Consider the following 25,148-nt stretch of genomic DNA (forward strand, 5'->3'; position numbering starts at 1 on the left):
CAAGTAGGTGGCCAGGCCAACAGCATCTTTAGAGAGATGTCAGTGCTGACGTGCACTGTTATTGAAGATATCCTTGTGGAAAACCACACTCCACATACCCTGTCTTGCTTGTACTGAGCCACAATATAAGGCCCTCTAATGTATCCCAGACTCACTCCTCCTAGAGCTGTGGCCTCCAGCTCTCTTGGGTGGGTAAGACAGATACTGTATCAAGGGGCAGGGTATTAAGTGCAGCACCCACCCCCTCCTCCTTTCTGCTGAGTGCCTGCTGCCCTCTAGTGGCACACACCCAGACACATCAGCTGGCCCCAGGCCCTATGTCCTGCTCTGGTATTTTCAGCACTGGTGGGTTGAGGGATAAATGGGAATGAATATCCCCCCAGACTGCAACTGGAAAGCATAAACTGGTAGGAGCCTCCTGGGGCAAAACCCCATTTTGGTATTCACTATAATTCTGCAAGGACAGCTAGAAATTTTTTTTCTTTAATAAAAAAATCCTAGACACACTTTGAAGTCCTAGAGTACACCAGCAACAGAAGGAAGGGAATCCCCTCATGGGGGTACTGTAGGGCCAGCATCATCAGGAAAGCTCCAGGCTTCACATCTGATACAGTATTGTCAGGAGCCCACTTAAAAAATAAATTACAAAAAGGCTGTTTTGGGAGCAAGCAGTTGGACTGTTTTCTCCCCCTCAGGTGCAACAAAGATTGAGCAGACTACAAATCAGTCCGTGCACTGGCTGCCTTGGGGGCATATTTAGGCATCAGTTCATTTATCTTCCGGATGTAGTCAGACTTTTCTGCACAGCCTTTGCATGTCTCCCCCCAGTCATCCAGAATCTTCTTTAGCTCTTTAACTCGGAGCTTCTTCAGGTCCACTGTGCTCAGGTCGATCTGCTTGTCTGGAGGAGAGAGCAGGGAGAGTCACTGGCTGGGTGGAGCACCTGCAGTCCCCCAGTAGTCCCAGAATATGTCACTCCCTGAACGGCCAAACCAGCCCTACTGGTTTCAGAGGAAGAGACATTTCCAGACAGATTTACAGGCATGTCAGTGCCTACTGCCCCCACAAGAGGGAACTAGCCTCTTCACCAGGAAGGCTGGCCACATATTGTGTCTACTACAGATATGCAGTGTGAACAAGGATAGGGACAGAGGCCACTGTCCTTATAGGAGAAACATGGTTCCCATCTTCCAAGTGTCTCTGACATAGTCACCACATACTAACAGCTCCAGGCTGGTGACAAAGAGCAGCCCTGTTCAGGTCCTTGAGTTAGGAACTTAACTCTCCATGACCACAGTGACCTGGAGCCAACTGGACCTGTACCAGGAAGACACAAGTAGGCGAACACAGGTCCTTGGCCATTCAAGTTTTTCAGAAGAGGCCCTGACTGTTTCTGAAGACTGGGACTATGTACAACCAGAGACCCAGTCAGCAAGAGAGATGCTGTAGTTCCTAACTCTTGGGCTTGCATGCTTGGACATAGCGTTTCTTTTCAGAATAGTAAAGATCACTGGGACTTCAGAGCTTGCAGCCAGAACCAGCCTGTTAAACCCAAGTCGTACCATGTCCCTTCTCTGCTCAAAAACTCCTAATACTCCTAACTTCATGCAGATTAAAAGCCCTCACCAGCCTGCAATGCTCTCTGACTTGCCATGCCACTGGCCACCTTTATCCTGCCTGTATCCTCTGCCTGGAATGCTCTTCCATTAGCTGGCCTCTTGGCTAATCCTCACCTCCTTCAAAGTTTGCTGAAATATCACCTCTTCAATAAGGCCTATTCTGACCTCCACCCACTTCCGTGCCAGAGCCCTCCAGCATTTAGCACCATCTGTCATACAATACAATCCACTCGTGACTCTAGCTCACCATTTTCCTCTCCCAGATGGGAAACAAACCCAGAAGGTGCACAGCATTCATTAAGAAAGGACTAGGCATACTCACCATACTTAAGCTCACAAATCTGGCTGTCCTTCTTCTTAAGCTTCTCACAGATCTTCTCCACAGGGATGTGGTGGGCCAGAGGCTTTGATACCTCATTGATGATTTTGGTGGCTGCATCATCTGTGGCCCCGATATAGTAGCACTGGAGCAAGAAAGGACAATGGCCTTCAGAAGGTGCTTGAGAGCCATCTCCTCCAAACATACTGACACCTTGAAACATCATCTCTCTGTAGGGTCTTTTTTTTTTTTGAGATAGGGCTCCCTGTCGCCCAGGCTAGAATGCAGTGGCATGATCATGGCTCCTTACAGCTTCAATCTGTTGGGTGGTGATCCTCCCCTCTCAGCCACCCTAGTAGCTGGGTCTACCGGTGTGGGCCACCACACCCAGCTAATTAAAACAAAGTTTTTGAGACAAAGTTTTGCTCTGTCACCCAGGCTGGAGTGCAGTGGCGCAATCTCAGCTCGGCTCAGTGCAACCTCCGACTCCCAGGTTCAAGCAACTCTCCCTGCCTCAGCCTCCTGACCAGCTGGGATTACAGGCGCCTGTCACCATGCCTGGCTAATTTTCCTATTTTTTAGTAGAGATAGGGTTTTGCCATGTTGGCCAGGCTGGTCTTGAACTCCTGACCTCAGGTGAGCCACCCACCTCGGTCTCCCAAAGTGCTAGGATTACAGGTGTGAGCCACCGCGCCTAGCCTAAAAATTTTTTTGTGCAGACAGGATTTCACCACTTTGCCCAGGCTGATCTCAAACTCCTAAGCTCAAGCAATCCTCCCACCTTGCCCTCCCAAAGTGCTAGGATGACAGGCATGAGCCACCGCACCTGGCCCACAGCTGCATTTTTCGGTGCCCTGCCTGTACTGGTAGTCAGATTCAGCCAGTGTAAACCCTGGACTCTTAACACATGCTCAGTCCAAGCTGACAGCCACCAAATGAATTTAAGTGTCACCAGGATTCAAACCTTTAACAGAGAGAAAAGCCAGAGACCGCCAGGGAAATTCAAGTTAGAAAACCCATTGCTTCACTAGGGCTTTTGTCTTGGATTCGGCCTTTGCCTATCCTGTGGGCACCCTGTCACCTTCTCCTGTCCACATACATGCCAAACTCTTTCAGGCCTCTGGGCACTCACACTGCTGTTCCCTGTATGGGATGGTCTTACCCCACTTCAATGATAACCCTTCCTCAGAGAGACTTCTTGGCCACTCTAAATCAGCACCTGCTGGTCCATTTTCTTCATGACACCCAGACACTGCATTATTTGTGTGCCCGGCTGTCACTTCTTTCCCCTGATATTCCCAGTGCCCAGCACATAGTAGGTGCTTAATAAAGACTAACAGGATTAAAAAAAAAAAATCACAGTTTCAGAACACATGCCGCTTTGAGAAGGACACAGAAGCACTTCAGTCTCACATTAGTTTATGGAGAGAGTAGCTGGCTTCCTGAATAGAGGTGGGCAAGGCCTTTTATCAAACGGCTGGTGAAGCCAAGGGTTAACATGAGCCAGGGCCAGTTGGGGAGGGTCACCAGCTACTTACCAACCGATTCTCTTTGCCTCTTGCTTCCCGGCAGAACTTTATAAGTTCGTTTTCAATAGTGGCTGGTGAGAATGTGACATCTCTGTCTTTGAGGTCCTGGTAAAATCTTCCCAGATAAGAAATACAAACTGGAAAAGAGAGGGACGGGAGATGCTCAGCAATCACCAAGCTGTTCCAATCCACCAGGAAAGAACTCCGCCAGCATTTTTAATAGGAGACACGGAGATGAATCATTAGAGGTGAGCTTTTCCATCACCGATTTTTCTCAGGTGTCTACAGGTAGACAGAACCCGGTTCCAGGTGGCGGGGGTCCCCTGGTACACCCAGGGCATCAAAGGACCAAGCATCACCCAGTGACCTATAAACGACTCCTCCCTGCTCCTTTCATCAAGTTTAAGCCCATGGTGAACACGTGTCCTTGAGACGGGACTCACTGTGACCTCACAAATGGAGAGACTGGAAGGTGAAGAGAAAAATGATCAAAATGCTGCTGCTAATTTCCAAATACAACAGCCGACCCAGAGGTGCAGCTTCGTGATCCCAACAGACAGGGCGCAGCACCCATGGCCAGCCCTGGAGCTCCCGACGCCGGACGGGGAGCGGTAACCTCTAGATGGTGCTGGGGACAATAACTCAGGCGTGATGGAGATTTCAAGCCAAGTTTTCAACGGGATCTAGTCTCAACTTTTCTTCGTCGGACCAATGTTTTCTAGGCCCAGGAAAGATTTACTAGGGCGGGCGCCGGGGCCTCCTCATGCAGGCCCCGCCGGGACCCGCTGTCGCCCCCGCCCCCGCCCCCGCCCTCTTGGCCCCGGCCGTCTGGTGATTTTGTGGGGTTCAGCGCCGCCGCCAGAACGGTCACGGAGCGCGGCCCCAGGCCCCCTATCCTGCACCTTCGCAGTCGCCCGGCCGCAGCGCCCGGCTGCTCGGCAGCACGCTCAGAGCCAGCGCCACCGCCAGTCCCTGCGTGGCCCACATCCTCCTCATCCTCCTCATCCTCCTCCGCTGCCGCCGCCGACCGACTGAACCGCACCCGCCGCGCCGCACCGCCTCCAAGTCCCGGCCGCGCGCCGTAGCTCCCCATTGGCGGGGGGCCCTCCGGCGCCCTCCCACACGCCACTTCCCCATTGGTCCACGAGCCGCAAGCCCAGACGGGCGGCTCCACGCTGCCCTCCCTCATTGGCTGGTGGTGTCTGAGCCCTAGACAGTTGTCGGCCGCTGATTGAACCCGGACCGGCCGCAGGAAGCGGCTACAGCAGCGACGGAAGCGGTGTGGGCCGCCATCTTGGATAAGGGCAGCGACTCTGGCTGAGGCCGGGTACTGCTAGCTGAATGGGATTCGGCCACGCCTTACATCTGTTGAGTTGACCCGCGTACCCCTGCCCTGGGCCCCAGGCTCGCTCGAAAAACCCTGCTGATCTCCTTGCTCGGACTCCGACTCGTGGTACAGGAGTTCTGGGGTCAGCCAACACAACAGGTTAGGCAGGAAGGGCGGGCGGCCGCAGGCAAGGCTCAAAGAGGTTTCTTTTTTTCTTCTTTCAGTCGCGTGGGCAACGGACCCAATCTTTGAAAGCCCACGTGCTGATCCTCCAGCTGATCGGAGCCCGCCGTGCATAGGCTGATAGGAGACGTGCGGGGTGGACGGACTGCGGGACATCCGGAGGAAGGGCTCAAGGCGCGCCAAGCTCAAAGCTGGGCCGCCACTCTAGACCGTGGAGGGAAGCGCCCGGGCCGGATCATCGGTCGAGGACATGGGTTCGCCTCAGAGTGGGAAGGTGAGGGGCTCGGGGGGTGCCCTTACAAGCTCTGAAGCGTGGCTTGGTGGCTGGCCAGCCTCCTCCTGCCTCCCCGGCTAGGGCCTCGGGGGTCCCCCGCTGCCGAGGGGCTTCCTGAGTGGGGTCCCGGGAATCACTAGAGAAGCACTGGAGGATGTTTCCTTTTCGACTGCCCTTCAAGTGCCCTGCTGGCTGCCTGCCTTGAAGGCAGGATGCGGGAAGGGTTGGCTCTACTCAGTGCAGAAAGGACATGTCTATGGGGCTAAAAAGGGCTTGGAGCCCGGCGACAAGGGTTGGAGAGGGGCACATCCTCTGCTCCCATTCAGTGAATTCAGTGGATCAGTATCACGTATTTATCTTTAATTCACATCACAGCAGTCAAGGAAGTGGGGAAAGGGGGGAAAAAATCAAGTGGCAGATATTTACATCTAAAATTCACATTACTTGTTGGATTTTGAACATGCTACCACAATATATACAGTAAAATACCTCTTGGGACAATGGTACAAATTTTGTTTCGTTTAACTTTGCTTTTCTGGTACAGGTAAGATCATTTTTAAATCACTTTTTTTCTTTAAACATGAATGCACAAAAGAAATGGTTAGAAGTTTCCTTGTTTTAAATAAGCACAGAATGCGGGAGGTTAAAAACACATTTATAGGGCTGAATACCAATTGGACATCACACTCTATACATTTTTTGCTCAAATTCCTGTACAAATACACAGCATTCAAATAGGTATTTACAAATAAGCTTGAAAGAATGAAAATCAGTATTTTACAATCTTTTCAAAGGGTTCTCATCTCTGGCCTCCCATTTCCCCTCAGACTAATTCTCCAACAAAAGGGATTTCAGAATGTGTCCTTTTCATTCAGTTAGGGAAAATGGAGAGGGAAAACAAACGGTTTCACCTTGCATAATGCGAAGCCAGATGAACCCATACTCCCCTCCCTACCTCTTGTGCCACCAAGTGGAGAAGGTAGCTGTTCTTACGTGATGACTGCCTTGTCCAGGGATTGACGTTCAGAAGTGCCTTAAAATCTAAGCCCTCCTACCTATAAATCAAATCTGAAGCTAGCCCCCAACCCTCTAACATCTGTGAACAACAGATGGTCCAGCGATTGAAGCTTGCAAATGAATGTAGGCTGAGAAGCAGGCCAGCCCTTTGAGGTGAGGGCTGCTGTGACTGACCCACATCCTCAGCAGCCTTCTGCCCCACTCTGCCTGCAGTGAACCTGGTGGTATCAGAAGGGACCCACACTGGTGATAAACCCCCAGAAAAACCCTGGAGGTAATTTAGACCTCCATCTTTCCCAGTAGGTTATCAGCATTTCTGTTAAACAAGCTGGGGTTTGTTTACAAGAGAAAAACACACTGACCGTGGCCTTTACTGTCTGGAAAGAGGGGCAGTGGAGAAGGGACAAGGGGCTCAGGCCCAGGGCCTGGTTGTGGAGGTCACACAGGCCAGCAGAAGAGGAACTGGGGGCAACACACCTGCCCAACAAGGCAGCCTTGTGACCATCATTAATGTGAACTCGAGCAAATAAAAGAAAAAAAATATTTTGTAGGCTTTTTTTTTTTTTTAAAGTAACTTAAAAGCACCCTGGTAAAGTACTACTATACCCACCTGACCCTATCCCCCCAAATAATAAACTGAGAGGAAAATCAGTGCCCTGACTTGAATGAGGTTCCTCTAAAGACACCACTGCTCTGCTTTATAGTTTCCTATAAAGACACCAACAGACTAGGGAGACTGGAGAAACTGCCCTCCTGCCAGCCCCGAACCCTGAGTGGTGGTCCCCATGGCCTGGGGCGGGTTGCTGTATGTGGCCACTTGGGAGATGACAGTTCTACCTGCATGGCTATCTGCTTCCAAAAGGAGAAGCCCCCTCCCACCCTCTTTACCCAGGAGCCTGCTGAACCTGACCACATGTCCTCAGGGCCTGGAAGCCTGGCTGGGCAGCCAACCCCACGGCTCAGAGGTAGTGCTGAAAATCCCTGATTCAGGAGCTGATGGTAGGCATTCTGGACGCTTCTGAAAGCTTCGAGGATTTCCGGCGCCTGCCACACCCCACACTCACTCTTACACCAGTCTCTCTACCACATAGGAAGGGGACCAGCTCCCCCTAGGAGGAAGGTAGCTAGGATAGCCCCTCTGGCTCCATACCTCCACTCAAACCCCAGAGGGTGGGAGATAACCCTTGCAGATCCAGTCACCACTGGGGCTCCTGTGGGGCATGAGGTGTTTCAAGAATGGAAGGGAGCAAATGGTCAGAAATAATGTGATGGAGAGAAAAATCCAAGGTGGAGTAGGAGATGGCTGGCCCATTGAACCCTGGCAGTGCCCTGGGCATGCGGTTAGGCCAGTCACATGCCTGAGCCAGCAGGTTGGTCCAGCCAGCCCCTCAGTAGCACACTCCTGGATGGAAGAGGGGCAGGTGGGCAGGCATTTGTGCAAAACGGCTTGTGGCCCTTTTTCCACCTGTGACATGTCTATATGGTCCTTGCAATCCCTGAATGCAACCATGAACTCTTCTGTCCATACAGCAAAGGAAGAGGTCCTTAGTGCAATTTCCATTCTGTGCCTCTACCCTGGAGGGAGGGCCTGGGCTCCCACTCCTGGGCCCTGCAGTGTGGCAAAGTGATTCTGTCTGTGCAATTTCTCCATATAGCTCCACATGGTCCAGAACTGCAGGAGGAAGAAAGCATCTACTGCATAAAGGAAAGAAAGGGAAACCCATAGAAATGGAAATGTAAAAAAAAGGGAAGCCACAACCCTTCATGCTGCTGTGGCCTCTGTACATGGCAACACATGAGTTCACGGCAGTAGAACGGAGACTTGGGGGTAGTTCTCTCCTGAGTGCCAAGCCTCTCTGGCTCCCTGGGGTGGGGCTGGGGGACTTGCTTTTCAGACCTGGAGTGATTGGCAAGCTGCTTACTGAGGGCGGCATCCCAGCCGCCTCGTTGCCCCTCACTGCTCCCCTCGGCCGTGCTCCCAGGCCATGCGGGCCTGCTCCTCCTTAGCGCTCCCAGGAGGCAATGAAGCCTTGCGGTGCAGGCCTCGAGGCCTCTCAGTCTCTTCACGCAGCAGCACCCCCTCATCGTGCTCCAGGGCCGGCAGGCGGGGGTGGTAGGGCTTGGGTGGCAGCGCAGGCGGGTCCATGGGGTCCTGAGGGATGACGCACCCTGGGGCTGAGTGGCTTCGGCATGGCTGGGCCTTGATGGAGTCCAGGACGGCAGACTCAGAGAGGCTGTAGTGGACAGGGAGGTAGGGTGCCTCAAGATCTTCGTCAGCATTCCAGGCCTGGCTCGGCATGGAGTCCATGGTGTCGGTGCGAGGTGGGGCCTCCGAGGAGTGCCCAAAGTTACTCTCACTCAAGGAGGACACGCCGCTGCTGGCACTGCCGGACAGCGTAGAGTTGCTGCCGTCCAGACCTGACTGGGGGCTTGTGGGGGAGGCTGGGATAGGGTGGAGAGGAGACTGCGAAGGAAAGGGTGGGCATGTTAGAATCCCTCTCTCCAGACAGGCTGACTTGCCTGCCATGGGAAGACCAAGAGCCTGCTTATGAATGAACTTTAACCCTCATCAACAGCATGTTTCTTGTTTCTTCAGCAGCAAGCTCCCAGCTCCTCCCACCACCCCCAAGCCAGTGGAACTCCAGAATCATCTGCATTTCTGTGGCCAAAAAATTGCCCTGCCCTGGCTGCTGGGCATTGGTGCCCCCTGGTCCCAGGTCCCAGGCTGCCGTCGGTGGCTCTGGGATACTGACATAAAGGCTGGGTCATCAGGCCTGTTGAGGGGGGGCAGAAAGAACCCTGGTGGGCCATGGACCAGAGGAATGTATTCTGCTGCTAAAATCTGTGATAGACTCAGTCTTTTCCAATTTGCAGACAAGCTAACAGGAAATTTTACTCTCCTGAGTTTTTCATAAAGTTCTTGCTTTTACTGAATTCTAGTTTGAAATGCTCTCTGATCCACCACAGGAACATTTGTTTAGCTAGCGAACTACGGTGTGTTGATACCTTGGTGCTGGCTGAGAGCCCCCAGGTTTCCCAGTGCTCACTGCCCACACACTCTTGGTACTGTGTGTTGTTGTCTCCAGGACCCTCTGATCTCCCTGCCCTCATCACATTTGCTTCAGGACACAAGTGTGCACCTGCAGCTCAAGTGTGGCTCTGGCCATCCCCAGCTTCTGCCAGGCTGGGGAGAGAGGTGAAGGGGAGGGCTCCAGTTCCTCCTGTAGACCCCAAGGGTGGTTCTAGAGCAGACGAGGTGACTCATCTCACAGCCTGGTGGGGCTGCCGCTTCAGTACATTACCTTGCGCAGGGTCCGGGCAGGGAGGGCTGGGGGGGTATCACCCAGAGGGTGGTGGAAGGCGTCAAAGTGTAGGGAGTAATGACCTGCAAAGGGAACAGAACCAGAGCCTCAGCTGGGGGCCCTGCACAGGCTTCATGCCAGCACCATCTTGCTGGGCCAACTGGGCAGGCATGAGAAGAGTCCCCTGGGGACCCCTCAGCATTGAGGGCTATGGATAAACCTCTCTTTACACTGGCCTTCTCCAAAACACAGGCTGCTGGGGTAAAAGAAACTCACTCCACACAGGAAGTCAGAAAAGTTGAGTGCTTCAGAGTCTGCGGAACAGGCCTCAGGCAGCGGCAGCTCTAGCCCACTGCTAGGCGATGAGACAGTCTGGTGAGAAGTGTGCCTGGCACAGTCAATTCCATTGTCTTCAGCCTTCTGGTTGGGATGGCGTTCCTGAGCTAACCTGCTGTACTCAGAAACCTCACTGACCCCAAAGCCCAGCAGGATCCTTCCTGTGGTGGGGGTGTTTTTGCTTTGGCTGAGTCGGCCCAGAGAATGGCCCATCTTCTCAGCTTAGATGGCTGTTGCTGTGGCCCTTGAGCAGAGTCTGAGACCAGGGACTATTGGGGGACCCGCTGGAGGTCTTCTTACCATGCAGCAGGCTTCGGGGAGGCACTGGGGGGGCCAGGATGCACCCCATATGGGCAGACAGGAAGGGCTGGGCCTCTTGGGCTCCGCTATCCAGACTCCAGCTGCTGGGGGCTGCTGGCACAGCTGAAGGGTGGAAACAGATGGCATGAAGGGAGGTTACTTCTCGAGCCACCCTCTGGGAGAAGTACAGTTTGTGGCTTCTCCAGTGTGCACCATGTATCCAGCACACGTGTGGGGCATGCCAGCACCTGGAACTAAAAACACTGGCCAAGCAAGGCACTGTGGCCCACAGGGGAGAGTGGCCAGGGATTGAAGCTGCTTAAGAGGAGGGCAACAGAGTGAGCTTATGTCTAAAGAGTATTCAGGATGAGATAGCTGAATGTGCAGCAAAGAGTGAACACCTGCAGCCTCTGGGATCTGCCAGGAGGAGAAGAGAAAACAGGACAGAAGAGTAGAGATGAGAATGAGAGAATATAGAGAGAGCACAGGACATAGAGCTCCTTGCCAAAGTCTAGAGTCAGCTCTCCTACTGCCCAGGCTCAGTGGGAAAAGCAGGGAGCAAGGACAGGTACCTGTTGGAAGAAACTGCAGCCCAGATCCAGCTGGACCCACTGCTTCCCAACAGGAGGAGGGAGGGCTGTGGAGCCGATGAGTACCCTTTGGCGTCTACAGAACCCCAGTTCCTAGCACCCACATGCCATGGATGCAGGGGTGCAGTGGGCCCAAGCTAAAGGGAAGCACAGAGTGCCCTTCTGTGTTAAAGAAGGAGTCCACTGCCAGAATACTGTCCCCTCAGCCACAGTTGGGATGACAGGCTTTTCAGGAGGAGAGACGAATGATGGCTGGACCTTGGGGTCTGAGGGTGCCACTCTGTAGAAGCAGCAATGGACATGTGAATTCTCTTGGCCAGCTCCTCCTAGAGAACAAATACCAGCAAAAAGAATTATGTCCTTTCTCTGTTGGAGCCAGGCAACTCTCCCCTTTGGGCTATTAGCAGCAGAGAAGCGGCTCACAATCCAGGTGCTGTCACTGGATTTGTTCTAAGGCCGTGGTAGCTACATTGAGCCTGAGGTGGCTGAGGTTTGGGTTCTTCCTGGTCTACACACAGAGACGGGAATTTCAGCGTCTAATGGGAACTGAGAGGCTTTGGAAGGGAAGGAGCTAGAGTCTGTCCTTTGAAAAGGATGTGGCCAGAGGGGCTGGGCCCCCTCAGCTGTCCAGGGATAAGACTGTGACATCCATCATCCTCTTCTTCCTCGTTGCTCAGGAACTGGCGTGAGCTTGCAGCAGAACACAGGGTAAAACTCCACTGTCTAAACAGCCTCAGTTCTGAGAATTGCCCCGTCTCCTGGTATGGTTGATGGCTGGTGGCAGGAAGGAGGGGTGTGCCAGCGATTGAGTTGCAGGCAAAGACACTTAGCTGTTGCCTGAAAGGAGGAAAGAATTCTGCATCTAATGAGCATCAGGTGGATTTCACCAAATAGCCTCCTTAGAGAGCCTGAGCCATCCCAAGAACAGGCCCACTTACCTGTTGGTGAGGCTCCCTGTACCTTCCCCTCTCTGCCAAAAAAAGCACCTTCTCCATAAAAAGCCACCAAAGAAATATCAGGGAAGACGAAGCTTGGAAATGGGTCTGGGCGGCTTCCCTAAAGGGGTTGTGACAGCCCAGGATCTCAGATGCACACCTAGCCTTGGAAGAATTATGGGGTGCAGATGTTCACCCACAAGGGCTCAAAGGAGCTCTAGGGCAGGAAGGCTATGGGAGAAGAAAGCTTACAGGGCTGTAATGGTTTACAAAAGGGTGCCTGCCTGAGTGACTCCACATAAACCAGAAGCCATCAAGTTTGCCCTGCAGCCTGATGTCTATGAGCAGTGGGGCCAGTAGACCTTTGCCATGTAGCACAAGTGCACTGGGGCTAGAGGGAAGGCTAATATAGAATGACTTATCCTAGGAAAAGAGGGGTGATCCCAACAGGTATCCTGTCGCCTCCCTCTCTCACCATTAACAACTGTCCAGCACTGGCCTGAGGCCGCCAGTGCATAGCCCGTGGTCCTGAAGGCAGGCTCGCCTGATCTGGAAGTCACTGCATGGCAAAAAGAGATACCTGTAAGTGAGAGATGTAGTCCTCATGTGGTTCAGAACCCTGACGGACAAGAGAATGATGACAAGTATGTACAGTTCCTGCCCTGGAGGATCCAGGTAGAGACTTAGGGAGCTATACTCTGGCCTGTGTGTTGCCACTAGGCAAATGTCTGATTAGCTGCCTTCTAAATGCTGGCCCTGTGGTATGGATATGCTTGCTCTGGGTTCAGCCTCTGTTGTGAGACAACCCTCCTTTCCTTCCACACCTAGGGGTGGGCGTGTCCAGCTCCTTGATGTAGTCGTAGTCTGGCCTTGGCCTGAGGCCTGAAGCGCTAATGTGTCTGGTTGGGGTAGGGTCCTGGTCTGGCCACCAGCACCTGTTTGAACTCTAAGCCTGTCTAGACTCTTGGCTACTTCTGACATTGCTCTGCATCTCAGCTGAAGAAATGCCACTGTGGATTCTGGCCCTTCAGGCGAAAAAGACACTCTCTTTTGGGTCACAGGTGCAGAAGTCCAAGAAGCTGCATGTTTTCGGGATATACGACCTTGAAGCTATGAAGGCATCTTCAGCCAGTCTCCAGGCCCTTTGTGGCGGGGCACCCAGCTTCAGTGCCCATCAGTGTTTTGTCTCTTTAAAGAGGACACAGAGGTATGTCTTCCATGATGAGCAAAGGTGGAGCATAACAGTGGGGACAGCACATAGCACTCGATGAACAGAACAATGATAACGTGATGTTGACAGTTTCGGAGGGACGTGTTCTGATGGAATAGGGATGACAGGTTGTATTGGTGGGAACTGAATGTGCCCTAAACTCCAATAGATGGAGCAGCTAGGCAGAGAACCTGTGAGGAGGGGGGCGGATATGAGGCCAGGTTCTGGGTGGCAGGAAGGCTCAGCACTTAGTATTATTCTGTTAAAATTAACTCAGATCTCTGTGTCTGAGGTCTGAGTCTGCTTCTTCCATTGGCTTGCAGAAGCAGAACACAGGGTAAAATAGCCCACTCTCTAAATAGCCACAGGTCTAAGGAGGATTGCTCAGTCTCACAGTATGGTTGGTGGCCTTGCAATAAAAGATGGATTCACAGCAGCTGCTGGCCAGAGTGGCTACAGGAGGACTGGACTCCTTTTGGGGCACCCTGGGCTTCACTTGGAGAAGCCTGTCTTTGGGAAATAGCATGTCTTTCCCCTTCCTCTTGGGGCTTGTTTGGCCACGACCTGTTCTGAGCTCCAAGGAAAGATCCCTGAGGGCCCAAGCTGAGAGGGACCAAAGGGGCCACAAGGCCTGCTGAATTCTGGGGGTGGCCGGGAGGAGTCTAGGGAAGTAGTTGTCTACAGTTTGCAAACAGAAGCCCAAGTTTCCATAAAGGTGGACTCAGGGCAGGAGGCAGCTGGGACCTCTTTGAGGGTAGGCCCTGAGGAAGGAGGGAACAGGATATAAACCGTAGCATCAAGTCAGACATGGGTTAAATAGTGAGCACAAGAATTGGTCAGAATTCTGGACAGACAGACAGACCTGAGTGTTGAAGTATGGCTTAGCCGTGGCCAGCTGGTACTCAGGGACAAGAGTCAGACACTCAGGATGGGGACAGACATGGGGGGAAGGCCACCTGGGGAACAATACCTTTTTCAGCCACAGACAGATTGGGATCACTGCAGGGTTTGCAGGCTCCGACCACTTGCTGGAACAGGGCTCGCTGGAAATTCGGCGGCTGAAGGAAGGAGATAAACATTATAGAGAGTGAAAACAACCAGTTATATCTTGGGAGGCAGTGTTGTGGGCCACAAGAGACAGGACACTACAAGATCAGACAGGGAAAACAAAGCAGTGGCACAGCTCACACTTGAGATATATTGAGACCTCCAGGCCAGCCCTAGGAAAGACTATCCAGGGTGTCTGGTTCTCAGTACTTCTATACACAATATTTGTGATACCATCCTCCAGTATCTGGCTAGGACCCAGGTTGTCTTATGTAGGGCCCAAGAAACAGAACATAGCTACCTGGGAGCATCTGTTTGCATCCTTTTGTCTGGCCAGAGAGATCCCCACTTCCCCATGAGCATGACAGGTTTAGCCTCCTGGAGAGGCCCTGCACAGGCCCATGCTAGCACTGAAGGTAGACGAAAGGACAGTATCAAGCCTAGAGTCACAGACAGGACTTGCTGTTTTGATGGGCAGCTGCCAAGCAGACCTCATCCCTCTACCTGGCAGAGCCAACCAGGCACAGGGAGGTACCACTAAGAAACTCCTGGCATTCTGAGGCTAGGTAATGGTCACTGAGAGGTGACTTTTATGGATCCTGATAGAAGGGCAGGGGCAGACTGCCCAAGAGAGGGAGTTAATCCCTACAGCTTCTTGATCAAGGTCCCCAGGCAGAGCATTTGGAGAGCTGTGCAAATGGCATGTAGAACAGCCCCAGCAGGTAGTGAGGGACTTCAGTTGGATGGATGAATAAAAGAGGCAGAGTTTGCTCCAGTGAGGGTGCCCCACAAATAGGGAGGAAGAACATCTTCCAGACCAATGTGTCCACCACTGCCTTCTCAGAACAGGCTGCAAAGAACCAATTACTTCTGCTAGACTGTTTAGGGATGAGGAGTCCAGGAATCTGGTGGGAAGGACAGATAGCTACATGAGCAATGCTGGTTCCAATGGTGGTTCCTGCCACCATTCTACTCACGCCTACACTCTGTCTGGATTGCTGGTCCTCAGGTTCACTGCACTCCACATCCAGGAGCCCAGCGGCCTTTTGAGGGATCTTACAGTGGAATGAGAGAGGCATGTAGGACAATGCAGAAGGCCCAGCAAATGCAAGGAGGGAAGCACAGGCTAACACACTTGCAGCAGAGGACAGTGTGGTGGGTCTATTACCTGTCCATTCTCCAGGATGGCTGCTGGATACATGGCACTGCTTGGGCGGTCTCGGTATGTGGGCAGCAACAACATCATTTCACGGGCATGGCGGTACTTATCTGGCAGAGAGGGAGAGCCTGTAACCAAGTGAGAACAATCAAGCACAGATGACAAGCCACAGATGGAGGGTCCAGCAGTCAAGCATCCTCAGGACTAGGGAACCAGGGTAGGTGTCCCTTGCAGTTAGGATGAGGATGAACTCAGCAAGCACAGGAGGAATGAAGCAGAGCCTGGTTGTTAGATGGTGGCAGTGGCTGCACCTCATGTCCCAGCCAAGGCTGACATACGGCAGGCTGGTGAGATGCAGATCCGCTGACAGAGCCCCCACCATGCTCAGAAGCAGAGAGTGAGGAGAGTTAAGAACTGCAGCAGGGTGGCTAGGGGCTCCCTGCAACCAGCACTGTCAGGAAATGGGTGTGGCCTGTATGCTGGGCTCTCCTGGGGTCCAGGCATGGGAACAGGCCAGCTTGCAATGGAGACACTCACACAGAGACAGAGACACTCAGATAACATTGAGTGTTATTACTTGACATACTGTGTCTTTATGCACTTACCTTCTCCTGACACCACTGGCCCTGTTCTCACCTGGCTCCCTACCGCCTTTTCTCAGAGGCTTCTCCCTCCCAGATTCTAGGTCCCAGCACCTGGCCTCTGCCTTCCTGCCAGTCTTATTGCAGCCCTAGAGCCAGGCTGGCTGGGGGCCAGGGCTCTGCACACAGGTTGCTCTCCAGGGTTTTGCTCTGTGACACTTGCCCTTCCGTGAACTCAGGGTTCATGGAACTAATGTGGAAATTATGGGGCTTTAACTCAGGCTCTTTAGTTGACTTGATTCATGTTCTACTCCTGTGAGGCCTCTGCAGTGATTTCCCCTAGTCTGAGGGACTGTTATGGAGGCCACACCATGCCACATGTGGTGTGACTCAGTCCCCATGGATTCAGGCCATAGCCATAGGTCCAGGAACTTGTCAACCCATGGTCCTTGAGAAGATCTTCCACAGAAGCAGTAAGAGTAACTTGCTGGCTTTCCTGGGGGAATGGGTAATTTGGAAGGCCCTCCAAATGTGCTCATTGTACCAGATACCAGCATATCCATGAGAAACCACTGGGGGAGTCGGAGCCCTCACAGGAGGATCACCTGGACCTCAAGCCTCTGCCTGGCTCTTATGGTTGAAACCCCTCTCTGGGATGTCCTCTGAGTGAAGTTGGGTAGTTTAGACCAACCCATGAACTCCAGCTGAATCTGCAGCTGGGGTCAATCTGCAGCTCCTAGAGGCTCTGTGTCTCTGGAACTCAGGGTCTCTGGGGCTTTCCTTTGAGTGTGCAGTGCCAGCACTGTCAGGACACAGCTAAAAATATGTCTTCTTCAGCCAGCTTGCCACGGGAGTCCTTGAGAAATTCCTCTTGTATTCATTTCAGTCCAAGAAGATGAGGCTAAAATACTTTGAAGAAGTCAGCATAATAAATACCAGTAATGTAACTTTTTCCACAGTTGGTCTGAGTGATCCTGTTTGTAGAACCTCAGGGCTGGCTTTAAGACCCAGTCATTAAAAAATATCCTTACAATTGTAAGAGAATGACTAAAATATGATTTTTAAAACTTGACCTGAATTGCTATTTTGTGATTTTACTGGTTTCTATGTTCTCTTTTAGAACCTGTACTCTTAGGCAACCTCAAGAAGATGGCTATGTAAAGAGAAATGAAAAAAGCACCTATTCTCACTGACCGATATAGAGCTTTCCCAGCAAGAAACTCTCAGAATGCTTCCTGAGCCTTGCAGCCCACAGCTCTAGACAGGACTACTCTCTGTTCAGTATGCACCGAAAAACACACAGCACCTTTAGACCAACTCAGTAACATCAAACCCATATCTGATGCCCATTCCACACCAAGCATGTGGTTGGAACCTGGTATACTGTCTTGCTCAGGTTGTCCATGGTCTCCCACCTCATGGAGCTCACAGCCTGGCTCATAAAGAAAACCCCACATCTGCATACTCAATATCCTGATCCGTGTGAGGGTGTTAGGATGGAGATACAGAAGCCTGAAGGCTGTAGCCAGGGCTCAGGGGCTCTGCTGAAGATTCAGACTCATGTTATGGTGGTCTCTCTGGGCTATGGTGGCCACAAAAGGGTGCTCTGTGCCACCACTAAAATTTTTAACTCTACCACTTCACTTCCCTCCCCCTGCCCTCTGCCCTGGGCAGCCAATCCCATGGTAAGAGAAGGTGATGGTTACTTTTAATGAAAACATTTGAACAACACAAGGGTTTCTGTGTTCATAGGACTTCTGAATTATGTGAGTTGTAGTCTAGTAAATCCCAGTGTCAATGAATTACTTAAGGATTATTCAAAATCCCTGTTTCCTAGCTCCAATCAGCCTTTTGATCAGCAGGGGGAGCTGTCAACTCACAAGAGTTTAGGTGAAAAAAGCACCTATTCTCACTGACCGATATAGAGCTTTCCCAGCAAGAAACTCTCAGAATGCTTCCTGAGCCTTGCAGCCCACAGCTCTAGACAGGACTACTCTCTGTTCAGTATGCACCGAAAAACACACAGCACCTTTAGACCAACTCAGTAACATCAAACCCAAATCTGATGCCCATTCCACACCAAGCATGTGATTGGAACCTGGTATACTGTCTTGCTCAGGTTGTCCATGGTCTCCCACCTCATGGAGCTCACAGCCTGGCTCATAAAGAAAACCCCACATCTGCATACTCAATATCCTGATCCGTGTGAGGGGCCTTGCAGGCCATTCCTCTCAGACATTTCCAAAGCAACAGGAATCACAGCAGCGTCCATGGGTATGGCATGGAAGACCACTGGTCTCATGACCACTCTTGGGAGTAGGGGAAGTAACCCCAATGCAAAGGACTTCCCTCAAGATCACCTTTATGAAAGCTTTCCCCTCCCTGGTAATACCAAACACAAACTTCAAACAGAGTGGACTGTTTCCTCCCTTCTTTGCCCAGAGTGCATCTACTACAACATCTATTACATACATTTGAAAGTATCAGTCTTTCTGTATGATGCCATGTCACACAGACCCTTCTATTTTGTCTCCCAGGGCCTAACACTGCTTGATGGATGTAGGACTTGCACCTTTCTCCAGATGAGCCTGCACATGGATTGTATGGAAGTTGTGGTCTAGAAGGGACTTGCTTTCTTTCTTACTGCCTCTGATCTTGTCACTATTCTCTTTGGGCCCACTTCTGTTTAACCATTTTATTTTTGCACTTAATGTTTACCCCCAAAAGGGAAGGGGCTTCTCTCAGCCTTCTTCTGTGTGATATTCTGGAGTTTGGCCATTGTGACAGCTCATCTCCAAAAATGGTTACCATCAACACCTTCCGTCCCAAAACACACACGCCATTCCTTACAACATGAGGTGTAATCTCATTCCTCTGTCTGGTATCTGGGTTGACATTAGTGACTTGAGGAGACAATAGAAACGTGGGGACTTCCTGGGACATCCAAGGCTGGGTAAAAAGGGGCCTTGAGACTTCTTCCTGGATCTCTTGGAATGCTTTCTCTGGGGAAAATCAGCTGCCATGCTGTGAGAAGCCTAAGTCACATGGAAAGGTCATATATAGGAGCTCAAGTTGACAGCCCCAGTCACACCCCGAGCTGGCCACCAGCATCAATTGCCAGCCATGTATGTGAGCCATCTCGAATATCCAGCCCAGCTGAGCTTTCAGATGATTCCAGCCAGTGACATCTGACACCAAGTGAGAATTGCTCAGTGAGCCCTGTAAACCCACAGAATAAGAGATCATAATAGATTGTTTTGAGAAGTTTTGGGGGTGGTTTATTATGCAGCAACAGATAACCAAGCCATTTGAAGTAAAAATGAGTTATTTCCAAACAAGGAGAAGATAATTTCTCTCTATTCAGCACTGACACAGTGGCAAGAGCCATGCAGGTTCCTCACTGAGCATTCAGTAAAAGCTTGATAAGTGAATAAATCAGTCAACAGCTGGAAGGAAAAGGTGGTAACCACCAGCCTGTGAGGTCCCCAATAGCAGGGCCTGCTTATTCCTCCTCTTTCTTCTTTTCAGGACACTAAGTATCTGGAACAGCCTAGAGGAATGTTCAGAGTGCAATTGAGTTCAAATGTCCATCCTTGGTTGCCTTCCATGTTTATCAATCATCATGATTCAGAGCTCTGTCCTCAGCAAGAATACCAGATAAAGTCTTAGATATGTCAGAACATATCTTAGAGACGCTTTAGGTTAGGGAAAAAAACAAAACCAGAAGGGATTACATAATCTGTTTCTGCAGCTCTATTCAGGACTATTTACCTGAAGACACTATAAATGCCAACCTCAACTGTGGCATTCATGGCTCAGGGGTTCTTTTTATTCCCAAGGCCGTCTTTCAGTATGCCTTCTTGATAACACATATCACTGCTCCTTCTCTATGTCTGCAGCCTTCGCATACTGAAAATCTTCAGCATGCACCAATCTTTTGGTTCATTTGTCCTATTTAGTACTAGAAATGTCTGCTTTCAAATGCTGGCTCCCCTTTTCTGACCTCAGAGTCCATGCTAGGGAGGAAATATGGGCAGTGGAATGGGCATGAGAGTGAGGGCTGGTGAGTGTAAAGATCTGTGCACCAAACTTAGCTTGGCCATGAACTGGCTAGGTGGCCTTAATTCCCTTGCCCTGGAAATGAGGGCTTGGTCTGAATACTTCAGGTGAAGTCTGACTGTGCCTGCTGCAACCTTACTCCACTTCCCTCTACAATCTGCCAAGGCTTTTCCCAGGTGGTCACTGCATCTTTTCACTGTGCCATATAGCCATCACTCCTACTGTGGGCTTCTCTCCATCACTCCTACTGTGGGCTTCATGGGTTTGTGTGCTTTGGAGAGCTTCTTTTCTTAATGACTTCCCATGTCATACATTTGTGCTATTACATCAATCAGACGTAGATTTTCACATAGTCCCATATTTCTTGGAGGCTTTGTTCATTTATTTTTACTCTTTTTTCTCTAAACTCTTTTCGCTTCATTTCATTCATTTGATCTTCAATCACTGATACCCTTTCTTCCAGTTGATCGAATCAGCTACTGAAGCTTGTGCATGCGTCACGTCATTCTCATGCCATGGTTTTCAGCTCCATCAGGTCATTTAAGGTCTTCTCTACACTGTTTATTCTAGTTAGCCATTCATCTACTCTTTTTTCAAGGTTTTTAGCTTCTTTGCAATGGGTTCAAACATCCTCCTTTAGCTTGGAGAAGTTTGTTATTACCGATCGTCTGAAGCCTTCTTCTCTCAGCTTGTCAAAGTCATTCTCCATCCAGCTTTGTTCCATTGCTGGCGATGAGCTGCGTTCCTTTGGAGAAGAAGTGCTCTGATTTTTAGAATTTTCAGCTTTTCTGCTTTGGTTTCTCCCCATCTTTGTGGTTTTATCTACCTTTGGTCTTTGATGATGATGACGTACAGATGGGGTTTTTGTGTGGCTGTCCTTTCTGTTTGTTAGTTTTCCTTCTAACAGTCAGGACCCTCAGCTGCAGGTCTGTTGGAGTTTGATGGAGGTCCACTCCAGACCCTGTTTGCCTGGGTATCACCAGTGGAGGCTGCAGAACAACAAATGTTGCTGTCTGATCCTTCACTCTGGAAGCTTTGTCTCAGAGGGGCACCCTGCCATATGAGGTGTCAGTCGCCCCCTACTGGGAGGTGCCTCCCAGTTAGGCTCCTGGGGGGTCAGGGACCCACTTGAGGAGGCAGTCTGTCCGTTCTCAGATCTTAAACTCCATGCTGGGAGAACCACTACTCTCTTCAAAGCTGTCAGACAGGGACGTTTAAGTCTGCAGAAGTTTCTGCTGCCTTTTGTTCAGCTATGCCCTGCCCCTAGAGGTGGAGTCTACAGAGGCAGGCAGGCCTCCTTGAGCTGCAGTGGGCTCCACCCAGTTCGAGCTTCCCAGCTGCTTTGTTTACCTACTCGAGCCTCAGCAATGGCGGATGCCCCTCCCGCAGCCTCACTGCCTCCTTGCAGTTCGATCTCAGACTGCTGTGCTAGCAGTGAGAGAGGCTCCGTGGGCGTGGGATCCCCTGAGTCAGGCACAGGATATAATCTCCTGGTGTGCCCTTTGCTAAGGCCATTGGAAAACTGCAGTATTAGGGTGGTAGTGTCCTGATTTTCCAGGTACCGTCTGTCATGGCTTCCCTTTGCTAGGAAAGGTAACTCCCCCACCCCTTGCACTTCCTGGGTGAGGCGATGCCCCACCCTGCTCCATGGGCTGCACCAAGTGTCTGACAAGCCCCTGTGAGATGAACCCGGTACCTCAGTCGGAAATGCAGAAATCACCTGTCTTCTGCATCACTCACGCTGGGAGCTGCAGACTGGTTCTGTTCCTATTCATGATGGGGAGAATGGAACCAAATTGGAAAACACTCTTCAGGATATTTTCTAGGAGAACTTCCCCAACCTATCGAGGCAGGCCAACATTCAAATTCAGGAAATATAGAGAACACCACAAAGATATTCCTCGAGAAGAGCAACTCCAAGACACATAATTGTCAGATTCACCAAAGTTGAAATGAAGGAAAAAATGTTAAGGGCCGCAGAGAGAAAGGTTGAGTTACCCACAAAGGGAAGCCCATCAGACTAACAGCAGATCTCTTAGCAGAAACTCTACAAGACAGAAAAGAGTGGGGGCCAATATTCAACATTCTTAAAGAAAAGAATTTTCAACTCAGAAGCCAAACTAAGCTTCATAAGTGAAGGAGAAATAAAATCCTTTACAGACAAACAAATGCTGAGAGATTTTGTCACCACCAGGCCTACCTTACAAGAGCTCCTGAAGGAAGCACTAAACACGGAAAGGAACAACTGGTACCAGCCACCGCAAAAACATGCCAAATTGTAAAGACCATCAATGCTAGGAAGAAACTGCATCAACTAACGAGCAAAATAACCAGCTAACATCATAATGACAGGATCAAATTCACACATAACAATATTAACCTTAAATGTAAATGGGCTAAATGCTCCAATTAAAAGACACAGACTGGCAAATTGGATAAAGAGTCAAGACCCATCAGTGTGCTGTATTCAGGAGACCCATCTCACGTGCAGAGACACACAGAGGCTCAAAATAAAGGGATGGAGGAAGATCTACCAAGCAAATGGAAAACAAAAAAAAAAAAAGCAGGGGTTGCAATCCTAGTCTCTGATAAAACAGACTTTAAACCAACAAAGATGAAAAGAGATAAAGAAGGCCATTACATAATGGTAAAGAGATCAATTCGACAAGAAGAGCTAACTATCCTAAATGTATATGCACCCAATACAGGAGCACCTAGATTCATAAAGCAAGTCCTTAGAGACCTACAAATAGACTTAGACTCCCACACAATAACAATGGGAGACTTTAACACCCCACTGTTAATACTAGACAGATCAATGAGACAGAAAGTTAACAAAGATATCCAGGAATTGAACTCAGCTCTGCACCAAACGGACCTAATAGACATCTACAGAACTCTCCACCCCAAATCAACAGAATATACATTCTTCTCAGCACACCACACCCATTCCAAAATTGACCACATAGTTGGAAGTAAAGCACTCCTCAGCAAATGTAAAATAACAGAAATTATAACAAACGGTTTCTCAGACCACAGTGCAATCAAACTAGAACTCAGGATTAAGAAACTCACTCAAAACCGCTCAACTACATGGAAACTGAACAACCTGCTCCTGAATGACTACTGGGTACATAACGAAATTAAGGCAGAAATAAAGATATTCTTTGAAACCAATGAGAACAAAGACACAACATACCAGAATCTCTGGGACACATTTAAAGCCATGTGTAGAGGGAAATTTATAGCACTAAATACCCACAAGAGAAAGCAGGAAAGATCTAAAATTGACACCCTAACATCACAATTAAAAGAACTAGAGAGGCAAGAGCAAACACATTCAAAAGCTAGCAGAAGGCAAGAAATAACTAAGATCAGAGAAGAACTGAAGGAGATAGAGACACAAAAAACCCTTCAAAAAAATCAGTGAATCCAGGAGCTGGTTTTTTTTTGAAAAGATAAAATTGATGGACCGCTAGCAAGACTAATAAAGAAGAAAAGAGAGAAGAATCAAATAGATGCAATAAAAAATGATAAAGGGGATATCACCACCAATCCCACAGAAATACAAACTACCATCAGAGAATACTATAAACACCTCTGTGCAAATAAACTAGAAAATCTAGAAGAAATGGATAAATTCCTGGACACATACACCCTCCCAAGACTAAACCAGGAAGAAGTTGAATCCCTCAACAGACCAATAACAGGTTCTGGAATTGAGGCAATAATTAATAGCCTACCAACCAAAAAAAGTCCAGGACCAGACGGATTCACAGCCGAATTCTACCAGAGGTACAAAGAGGAGCTGGTACCATTCCTTCTGAAACAATTCCAATCAAAAGAAAAAGAGGGAATCCTCCCTAATTCATTTTATGAGGCCAACATCATCCTGATACCAAAGCCTGGCAGAGACACAACAAAAAAAGAGAATTTTAGACCAATATCCCTGATGAACATCGATGCAAAAATCCTCAATAAAATACTGGCAAACTGAATCCAGCAGCACATCAAAAAGCTTATCCACCACAATCAAGTGAGCTTCATCCCTGGGATGCAAGGCTGGTTCAACATACACAAATCAATAAACGTAATCCATCATATAAACAGAACCAAAGACAAAAACCACATGACTATCTCAATAGATGCAGAAAAGGCCTTTGACAAAATTCAACAGCCCTTCAGGCTAAAAACTCTCAATAAACTAGGTATTGATGGGACATATCTCGAAGTAATAAGAGCTACTTATGACACAGCCAATATCATACTGAATGGGCAAAAACTGGAAGCATTCCCTTTGAACACTGGCACAGGACAGGGATGCCCTCTCTCACTACTCCTATTCAACATAGTGTTGGAAGTTCTGGCCAGGGCAATCAGGCAAGAGAAAGAAATAAAGGATATTCAATTAGGAAAAGAGGAAGTCAAATTGTCTCTGTTTGCAGATGACATGATTGTATATTTAGAAAACCCCATTGTCTCAGCCCCAAATCTCCTTAAGCTAATAAGCAACTTCAGCAAAGTCTCAGGATAAAAAATCAATGTGCAAAAATCACAAGCATTCCTATACACCAATAACAGACAAACAGCCAAATCAGGAGTGAACTCCCATTCACGATTGCTTCAAAGAGAGTAAAATACCTAGGAATCCAACTAATAAGGGATGTGAAGGACCTCTTCAAGGAGAACTACAAACCACTGCTCAATGAAATAAAAGAGGACACAAACAAATGGAGGAACATTCCATGCTCATGGATAGGAAGAATCAGTATTGTGAAAATGGCCATACGGCCAAGGTAATTTATACATTCAATGCCATCTCCATCAAGCTACCAATGACTTTCTTCACAGAATTGGAAAAAAACTACTTTAAAGTTCATATGGAACCAAAAAAGAGCCCGCATTGCCAAGACAATCCTAAGCAAAAAGAACAAAGCTGGAGGCATCATACTATCTGGCTTCAAACTATACTACAAGGCTACAGTAACCAAAACAGCATGGTACTGGTACAAAAACAGAGATATAGACCAATGGAACAGAATAGAGCCCTCGGAAATAATAGCACACATCTACAACCATGTGATCTTTGACAAACCTGACAAAAACAAGCAATGGGGAAAGGATTCCCTATTTAATAAATGGTGCTGGGAAAACTGGCTAGCCATATGTAGAAAGCTGAAACTGGATCCCTTCCTTACACCTTGTACAAAAATTAATTCAAGATGGATTAAAGACTTAAATGTTAGACCTAAAACCACAAAAACCCTAGAAGAAAACCTAGGCAATACCATTCAGGACATAGGCATGGGCAAGCACTTCATGACTAAAACACCAAAAGCAATGGCAACAAAAGCCAAAATT

At 49.5% G+C, this 25,148-nt stretch overlaps 2 protein-coding genes across 6 annotated transcripts in view; both read right to left on the minus strand.

Annotated features, from left to right (window-relative positions):
* Positions 1-461: 461 nt before the first annotated feature.
* MANF (mesencephalic astrocyte derived neurotrophic factor) lies at positions 462-4,604 on the minus strand. The gene is made up of 4 exons (XM_030811680.1): positions 4,370-4,604; positions 3,477-3,604; positions 1,942-2,083; positions 462-901 (listed from the first exon to the last, which is right to left on the minus strand). The coding sequence occupies exons 1-4, from the start codon at positions 4,602-4,604 to the stop codon at positions 717-719; spliced, it is 690 nt and encodes a 229-aa protein (XP_030667540.1). The 3' UTR covers positions 462-716.
* Positions 4,605-5,590: 986 nt separating this feature from the next.
* DOCK3 (dedicator of cytokinesis 3) overlaps positions 5,591-25,148 on the minus strand; it is a 653,304-nt gene continuing 633,746 nt past the window's right edge. For 3 of the 5 annotated variants that reach the window (XM_030811683.1, XM_030811684.1, XM_030811681.1), the window contains exons 50-54: positions 15,157-15,275; positions 13,912-13,999; positions 10,207-10,329; positions 9,571-9,653; positions 5,591-8,732 (exon numbers count right to left, since the gene is read on the minus strand). In XM_030811683.1, the coding sequence (XP_030667543.1) occupies positions 8,223-8,732; positions 9,571-9,653; positions 10,207-10,329; positions 13,912-13,999; positions 15,157-15,275 (923 nt within the window). In that variant the 3' untranslated portion in view covers positions 5,591-8,222. The remainder of the gene's footprint in view (positions 8,733-9,570; positions 9,654-10,206; positions 10,330-13,911; positions 14,000-15,156; positions 15,276-25,148) is intronic. The other 2 variants (XM_030811682.1, XM_030811685.1) reach the window with 2 other exon arrangements.

Source organism: Nomascus leucogenys, chromosome 4, assembly GCF_006542625.1.
Source record: "Nomascus leucogenys isolate Asia chromosome 4, Asia_NLE_v1, whole genome shotgun sequence".
Lineage (NCBI taxonomy): Eukaryota > Metazoa > Chordata > Mammalia > Primates > Hylobatidae > Nomascus > Nomascus leucogenys.